This window comes from Littorina saxatilis, linkage group LG17, assembly GCF_037325665.1.
Source record: "Littorina saxatilis isolate snail1 linkage group LG17, US_GU_Lsax_2.0, whole genome shotgun sequence".
In the NCBI taxonomy this organism is placed as follows: Eukaryota; Metazoa; Mollusca; class Gastropoda; order Littorinimorpha; family Littorinidae; genus Littorina; species Littorina saxatilis.
In genome coordinates, this window is record NC_090261.1 from 2196991 (window position 1) to 2205603 (window position 8613).

General features: G+C 42.1%; 1 protein-coding gene across 4 annotated transcripts; it reads left to right on the plus strand.

The window, feature by feature from the left end:
* Positions 1-8422, plus strand: LOC138952082 (coiled-coil domain-containing protein 97-like). Of its 4 annotated transcripts, none has more exons than XR_011451296.1 (7): positions 1-104; positions 514-940; positions 1715-2087; positions 3026-3113; positions 3821-3971; positions 6654-7411; positions 7463-8422. XR_011451296.1 is itself a non-coding variant. In XM_070323669.1 (6 exons), the coding sequence occupies exons 2-6, from the start codon at positions 618-620 to the stop codon at positions 6928-6930; spliced, it is 1212 nt and encodes a 403-aa protein (XP_070179770.1). In that variant the 5' UTR covers positions 1-104; positions 514-617; the 3' UTR covers positions 6931-8422. The 4 variants fall into 4 exon arrangements, 2 of the variants coding, with proteins under 2 accessions (XP_070179770.1, XP_070179771.1); XR_011451297.1 differs by having other exon boundaries at positions 7576-8422; XM_070323669.1 differs by having other exon boundaries at positions 6654-8422.
* Positions 8423-8613: the final 191 nt, after the last annotated feature.

An 8613-nucleotide genomic window follows, 5' to 3' on the forward strand; every position in this document is an offset into this window, starting at 1 on the left:
GGACAATTCATTGTCACGTAAACTCTGATTGGATAATCGACGACCGGAACAAGGTGTCTGCGCCCATAATCGCATTTCCGGAGTATGCTTCTTCTTTGGTAGTGGTACGCTTACCAACATCCCTTTATTTTAAAGTTCGCACTGGCAATACACACTCGGAGTGTATACAAGATTCTGCTTTTAAGTGTTGAGCTAACGATGGCTTGTATCGCCATGCAAATTATGTCGATATGTTGTTGCATTCTTTCAGGTTGGCGATAGCTACAAAAAGGCATAATCAACAGAGGATTCGCCTTGAAATATTAATATAGTGTACGTAGTCCATCATAGACTGATCTTGAATCAGTGTTTTCCAGACGCAGTTACAGACACTGAGACACCATATAGTTATCCAGTTTCTAGTACAATACTAGTGTTAGTTGTTAGAATGTTACTGTCATTAACCCCGTATCCATCCCACACCATCATTTGCTTTTTTATCAATTGTTTCTGTTTTGTCTGTTATACTTATAGGATTAACCAGTTGACTGATCAGGAACATCCCTGCACTATATCTACAGTGAATCACTGGAGAACAGGGATCGAGAGAAAGACACAAAGTGAAACTACAGATTGCTATGACTGTGAAATCTATCCATGACCGGTCACCCAGCATGGAAAGTTCAGACTTTGACCCTATGCTTAATGCCCAGCAGCCACAGCAGGCAGAAGACATGGTTTCCTTTAATCACGATCACACAGCTGATGGTGCCAAGTCTGCCGTGCCTGCAGCAGCACCTGAAGATAAGGAGAGCGTGCGACAAGTGATGCTGGAAAGATTGTCTGTGACTAGCGCTCACTTTGCTCACCTGCAGCGTGACTCACCAGACCTCACCCAGCAAGAGAAAATTGACATTGCTGCCGCCGTCCTTGAGGATAACCCTGCCACTTTTCTCTCCAGGTAGAAATGAGTGTTAGACTCATGTATATAATATGAACCAAGGAAAATGGTGTAGATGTGTGTCTACAGTGTGCGCAAGAGTAATTAATCCCAGTGACAGCACAGGTAGAAGCTTGTTTGTTTTAGGGAAGGGAATGAAGAGAAATGGCTAAATGGACGTATTTTTAATTTAATGTCAGTTTCAGTTTTTGTTAAATGTGGTTTTACAACAAGAAATGCAGAAAGGTCAGCATCTTATTTGCAGTTAACCTTCACCGTACTTCCTGGGTCGTGGACGACCCAGAGCCTCACAAATGAGTCTGTGTCTCTAAAACTATTGAGAGTTTTGGATTGAGACTTTATGTAATCTTTAAACACCATAGAACTGTCCTATCGACCAATTTTTAAAGGATTATCTTTGTAAACAAACAATTAAACAATGACGTTATTTTAACGACACAGTCCGGATGTTGTGGGTCGTGCACGACCCATATGGAATTAAAGTAGGCATTTTACTGTGTTAATCCCTATTCGGATGGCGTGGGTCGTGTACGACCCATACTTTTTACGTTGAATCCTTCTTTAGAAAGTATGGGTCGTACACGACCCACATCATCCGGACTGTGTTGTCCAAAGCGTGATCCGGTGAAGGTTAAAGATGACAGGTACATTTCTGTACGTGAGCAAAATGCCAACAAATCCCAACAATTTGGATATATATATATATATATATATATATATGCAAGCACAGTTGAAAGGTTGTGATTGTGATCAGTTGATGTTTTGTTGATGTAGGTTTGGCAAGTACCTCCAGCTGTCAGACCTTGCTTTCTTTCAAGACGCAGACAAAAACAACTACGAAGTCAGCTTCCACCTGAAAGAGATCCGGCATCGCTGCTCTCGTCCCAACCTGATCGTGAAAAACAGACGCTATGCGGCCATGAAGGAGTTGGAATCAGGGGGAGAGTACTTTGGGGAAGAAGCCATGAAGCAGCGAGAGCCGCTGTTGTACGAACAGATGGTGGGTCAGTTCCTGACGGACGAGGAGAAGGAGCGGCAGGCCACAGCAGCTATTGACCGCAGTGACCTTCGCTTTTCCACCATTCTCTTCGTGCACATGGATGACACGCAGAGGACGGAACTGTACCGGCGGCAGAAAGAAAGAGAGGTAGGTATAGACAAGGGGAGAGAGGGCAGCACAGCAACCGAGAGCAGAGGTCAGCTGAATGATCAGGGGTGGCCAAATTGGTCGCCCGATCGCCAGGGGCGAGTAAAAAATCTGCTGGGCTAGTCGAAACCGCCTGGCAACTCGCCCGGCTGGCCAGTAAAAATTCTGGTCAAATGCAACACTTCTGGTTGTACTATCTAGTTTTAACGTGTTATTAGTGCAGATGCAGGAACTGAGGTATGTATCGGGCCAGCAACATTTCTGGCGGGCTTGTGACTTTTTTTTAAGTTACTTGCCCTGGCTGGCGAGTTTACATTTTGAGATTTGGCCATCCCTGATGATTATGTTGCGCTCATGAATTACTGTCAAGGGAGTGATTTTAAAGTAGAGGGCTATAACTCTTATCCACCACAATACCACCTCTGTCCTTTGGATTTCTCTCACAACATCTCTGGCCTTTGGAAAAGTTGATAGAAACATAGGAGAGTGCCTGAGAAACCTGACTGCACTGGAACCCCCCTTTGACAAGCGCTTAGAACTGTACCCACGGAATACGCGCTATATAAGCTTCATATTGATTGATTGATTGAAGATCCCCTAGTTTAAGACACCCTCCTTTTTAAGACTTTCCTCTTGTGGATGTTCTGTTCATAGCTTCTGTAGATTTACCCCAATTTTAAGACTTTCCTCCCTTTTAAGACCTTATTTTGTTAAATTTGAAAGTCGTGACAGGGAGTTCCACTGTACCAGGACTAGAGCAGGACGTGCCATTCTGCTGTCTATAGCTCAAGGGAGGCTAGGAATATATAACAGAGGGAATGAACAGATCAGAGTTGTGTCCCCTTATTTTGGTAGCTGCTGTTTAGCTGCTGTTGTTGTTTAGTGCTAAAATTATCTTCGGCAAGAAATTGTTTCATTTGTTTGATTGATGTCAACAGGAATGCCAGGAAGAGGAGGAGGAAGAAGAAGACAGCGAGGAAGATGATGATGATGATGATGACCAACCGAAGCAGCGCAAGAGAACAGGTACAGTTGATTAACCTCAACATGTGATTGATGAAGCAAAGTGCAATTAAAATGGCTTAGCAGTTGTTGTTTTTTAAACAATTTATTTTTGTACACATTATATAAGAACCTTTCTTTTACAAGCTGAGTTATGTTTGTGTTGTATTGTAAATGAGAGTTTAGTTGTTGACGTCTTCTGGTGATGCCTGCAGAATGTGCCTTAGTTAATTGTGATCCCTTTCTCCTCAATTTCATTCATCACATTTTCAACTTGTTTGCCATTAAAACGTCATTATCTTAAGCGTGTGCCAATCCTTGCAATAGGAAGATTCTCCCCTTATAATACCTATTCAAGTGTTTGTTATTCAATTTGTTGTTATTGAATTATGTAAGGTGTACCTGGTGAAGTGATGTCTACAAGTACAAGTGCAGAAAAAACCCATGAACCCATTGCCCCTGACCCTAACATTTTATTTGTAATTTACTTAATATGTTGTGAGTTTATTTGGCAGGGTGCACACATTTACTACTACATGTACATGTAAATGTATGCCTGCTCCAAGAGGATTATCAATAGTCTTTTAACCTTTGTAAGCCACTCACTGCTGGTTGTGCTGGAATGTACTAAAATCAGACCAGGGAATTAATTTACCTTGCAACGAATCTAGAAAAGTACAGGTTAAAATATCTGTTCAGTTTTTTATTTCACTTTTTTTATTCATATACAGAGATGGATGAGGATGGTTCGGAAGCAGAGGACACATCAGAAATATCTGGCGGCAGAGCAACAGATATCTGGCGACAGCAGCTGCACGAAGAGTTCACAGCCATCATGCGTGAGCAATTCCTCTCGGGCAAAGATGTGCAGTTTGACTACAGGTAAGCAATGTTACCACATATGAACATTGGACCTGTACTTGTCTGTAATTGTGTCTTGTTAAAATGACTGGAATCAAGAGAGGAAACGCAGACCATACCGTTTAGTTTACAAAAAGGGGGCTTAATCCTGAGTGGTGCCCATACTGCAGAGAGATATATGTACTGTATCTATGGACATGCTAAGGACTCTTATTCTCAAATCAAAACCATGCACATGTTCTCTTGATCCACTGCCAACGTCATTGTTTGTTGAATGTCTTGATGAGCTACTCCCAACTGTTTTCGACATTGTCAATGATTGTTTGCAGACTGGATGTTTTCCCTCTGTGTACAAAGCCGCACTTGTAAAACCTCTCCTCAAAAAACAGTCTCTCGACCCAAATGAACTCAAAAATTATCGCCCTGTTTCTAACCTCCCCTTTCTGTCTAAAATCATAGAGAAAACAGTGTTACATCAGCTATTAAAGTATTTAAATTCTAACCTACTTCTCAGCATGTCCCAGTCAGCTTACCGTGCGCACCACAGCACGGAAACAGCCCTCGTCAAGGTCATGAATGGCATCTTGCTTGCACTCGATCATGGTAAAGTTTCCATCTTGACCTTGCTAGACCTGTCCGCAGCCTTCGATACTATTGACCATACACTGCTATTGAACCGACTCAATAAGCACTATGGAATCTCAGGCACCGCGCTTGCCTGGTTTCAGTCATATTTGACTGGAAGGAAACAAACAGTAGCAGTTGATGGTTACCGCTCAGGATCGGCTGAGGTGGCATTCGGTGTCCCACAGGGGTCAGTGTTAGGTCCTGTTCTGTTTATTATGTATACCAAACCACTGTCGAATCTAATTGAAACATGTTCAATCGCTAGTCAGTCTTTCGCTGATGATACACAGCTGCATGATTCCTTCGCCCCTGGTTGGGCACTGGCTGCATCCCAGAACATAGAGAAATGTATCATCAAAGTCAAGACCTGGATGACAGAAAACAAACTAAAACTAAACGACAACAAAACCGAATCTCTACTCATAAAATCTAGCCGTGCTCTGTGTACTGTACCCCTCCCTGCTGCATTAAAAGTTGGTGACTGTGACGTTACTTTTTCAGCTTATGCACGCAATCTGGGTTTCACTGTCTCTGATGACATGTCTCTTGACAAACATGTGACAAATGTATGTAGATCGGCATTCCTTGAAATCCGCCGTATCAGTTCAATTCGCAAATTCCTAACTCTTGATGCTACAAGAACGCTAATGTGTGCCTTTGTCCTGTCTAAACTGGACTACTGTAATGCTCTTTTATCTGAATGTCCTTTGTACATCACTAACAAGCTTCAGAAAGTACAGAATGCAGCAGCTAGACTTGTTCTCAAAGCCAGGAAGTCTGATCACGTTAAACCACTCCTCCGCACCCTCCACTGGTTGCCTATTCAAGCTCGCATTGACTACAAACTCTGTACCCTGTGTCATAGTTTTTTCTCTCCGACTGCTCCTGTATATCTATCAGATATGTTGAATGTATACATTCCCTCAAGACAGCTTCGCTCTTCCAGCGATTCTCGGATGCTTCGCATTCCTCATGTCAGAACTAAAGCCTTCGGCCACAGGTCCTTCTCCTATGCAGCCCCTAAAATATGGAACTCTCTCCCATATGACATCCGCCACATTGACTCAACCCCTTCTTTCAAAGCAGCTTTAAAGACCCATCTTTTCAAAATCTATTTAGATCCCTGATCCGCTTTTTCAATACCCTGTACTATCGCTTCACGCTTGTGTTTGTGTGTGTGGGTGTGATCGACTGCGCTGTGTGTGCGTGTGTGTGTGTGTGTGTGTGCGTGTGCTATGACTGTGATATAGTGATTTAACATATTTTTCTTACTATGTACTTAGCTTTAACTTGTGTGAGTGTGTGTTTTTCTTTGGATGTTGTTGTTTGTATAATTAATGCATTATGGCATTTACACTACTGTATGAACTAGGATACTATTTATTGTAAACATGTATTGCATTGTTCAGTTTGATGTAAAGTGCGGAGAGCGTGGGTTAACCCCATGGTTCGCGCTATATAAGCTTGCCACTATTATTATTATTATCCACACTACTGCCACCCCCTTTTTTGTCAAGTTGACTTGCCTCTAGCTCTGTGCTTAAACTTGTTTTAGGGTAAGGCAGTTCTGATACAAGTGTGTTGTGTTGTGCTGATGCTCAGTCCAACTGTAAGGGGTGTAAAGGAGAGGTCCCACATTTGACCTGACTTGGGAGTACCAGACACATTGTTTTAAGGCCGACAAGGCAAAACAGAACACCTCTTCATCCTGGTCCCATAGGAGTCTAGAAAACTTGCAAGCTTCAAAATGAAAACATATTTCTAACAGAGCAGATGGTCTTGAAGGGACGAGAATGGGGTGCTCGAATTTGTTGTGTAAGCCTTGAAAACCCTGTAGCAGCACTGTTATTTGGTGCCATTTTGGCACAACTGCTGAACTTCCTCACTGTGTGGGAAAGGTGATGCCTTCAACTTGTGAATGCAAAATTTTGGCAAAAGGAACTAAATGCAGCAGCATCCCTGCTGTAGTATACGTATAAGGTAGCTTCATTAAATTTTAAATCCTGGGCACAGACATTTTTTTTTTTATAAAGTTGATGTTTTAATTCAATTTGCCATTTTATTTCCTTTTTCTAGCAAAGTTGATGACAACCCTGACTACGACTCGTTAGCTACCATGGGACAGGACGAAGAATACCAGTACTTCCTGGCAGAACCCCCCCAGACAGTGGGGCAGGAGAACAGTGACCGTGACAGAAACTCTCAACAGAACGCACAGGATAAAATGGAAGAGGAGCAGCAGCAAGAAGAGGAGGAAGATGACTACATGCTGTACGAACCTCCCCCAGACCTGGTGGCCAAGAGTGCACATTATGTCAAGCTGGGCAGCTGGGATGAAGATAACCATACATGACACTTGTGCCTTGAGGAGCCTTTTTGTGAGACTCATTTCAGTATGCAGCAATTAATAGAGCGACAGACCGATTTCAGTATACAGCAATTATAGAGCAACAGACTGAGTTCAGGATGCAGCTAGCTATCATGGAGTGATGAACCAGAGTACAGGATGCAGCTAGCTATCATGGAGTGATGAACTAGAATACAGGATGCAGCTAGCTATCATGGAGTGATGATCCCGAGTACAGGATGCAGCTAGCTATCATGGAGTGATGAACCAGAGTACAGGATGCAGCTAGCTATCATGGAGTGATGAACCAGAGTACAGGATGCAGCTAGCTATCATGGAGTGATGAACCAGAGTACAGTCAAACCTCCTTTAACACCTCTACAAATCTGAGAAAATCAAGTCTTGAAAATCAAGTCTTAAAAATGAGGGTAAATATGACCATAGAACTGAAAAATCAAGTCTTAAAAATGAGGGTATATGTACAGAGGTTATGACCATAGAAACTGAAAAATCAAGTCTTAAGGGTAAATGTACAGAGGTTATGACCATAGAAACTGAAAAATCAAGTCTTAAAAATGAGGGTATATGTACAGAGGTTATGACCATAGAAACTGAAAAAGCAAGTCTAAAAATGAGGGTATATGTACAGAGGTTATGACCATAGAAACTGAAAAAGCAAGTCTAAAAATGAGGGTATATGTACAGAGGTTATGACCATAGAAACTGAAAAAGCAAGTCTAAAAATGGGGGAAGTCTTAAATTGGAGGGTCTTAAAAAGGGGGCTGTTTGCTTCAAGTGGATTTGATAGGTTCCACAGTTTGTCATTTCCTTGGTGCAGGATGAGGGATCAGGGTCTGCAGCCAGTTCTACTATTGAGTGTGGAGCTTTTAATGGCCTTGCTTGTGTATGGCAAAGCTTGCAGAGCTAAAACAAAATGGTGTGAAAACAATATGAACATTGTTGACCTTGATTTTTAAAACTTGAGGTTTTCATGAAAAGTGAGACAAAAATCAAGGTACTTGTGGACCAAGGAAACGATCCTTTGTGAAAGTTGACATGGACACTTTACTTTGATATCTGTCCACTTGGATTTGCAAAGGACAACAAGTAAGGCACCGTTTATGTGTGAAATATGGTTGAATGTGACGAGCGCATTGTGTGAACTGTTTATGTGTGTGAAAGAATGGTTGAATGTGATGAGCGCATTGTGTGAACTGTTTATGTGTGTGAAAGAATGGTTGAATGTGATGAGCGCATTGTGTGAACTGTTTATGTGTGTGAAAGAATGGTTGAATGTGATGAGCGCATTGTGTGAACTGTTTGTGTGTGAAAGAATGGTTGAATGTGATGAGCGCATTGTGTGACATGGTTATGTGTGTGAAAGAATGGTTGAATGTGATGAGCGCATTGTGTGTGAAAGAATGGTTGAATGTGATGAGTGCATTGTGTGACATGTTTATGAAATTGAGGAATATAAATATTTGACGTTTGAAATCAGTTTCAGTGTTTGACTCTTAATCTTTGGTCAAAACAAAACAAAACAACAAAACCACAAACAAAAAACCCATGAAAAGACACTTTTCCCAATCCTGCGTGTGTACTTGCATGTTGCTTACACACTTGGTGTTTGCACAGAATGGTGATGGTGGTGGTGGTGGAGGTGGCGATGATGGTGGTGGTGGTGGTGGA

Coding starts and splice junctions, on each gene's coding strand:
- LOC138952082 (XM_070323669.1), top strand. CDS start 618: ATGACTGTGAAATCTATCCATGACCGGTCACCCAGCATGGAAAGTTCA. Junction 941..1,714: donor CCTGCCACTTTTCTCTCCAG/GTAGAAATGAGT, acceptor TTGTTGATGTAG/GTTTGGCAAGTACCTCCAGC. Junction 2,088..3,025: donor GGCGGCAGAAAGAAAGAGAG/GTAGGTATAGAC, acceptor TGATGTCAACAG/GAATGCCAGGAAGAGGAGGA.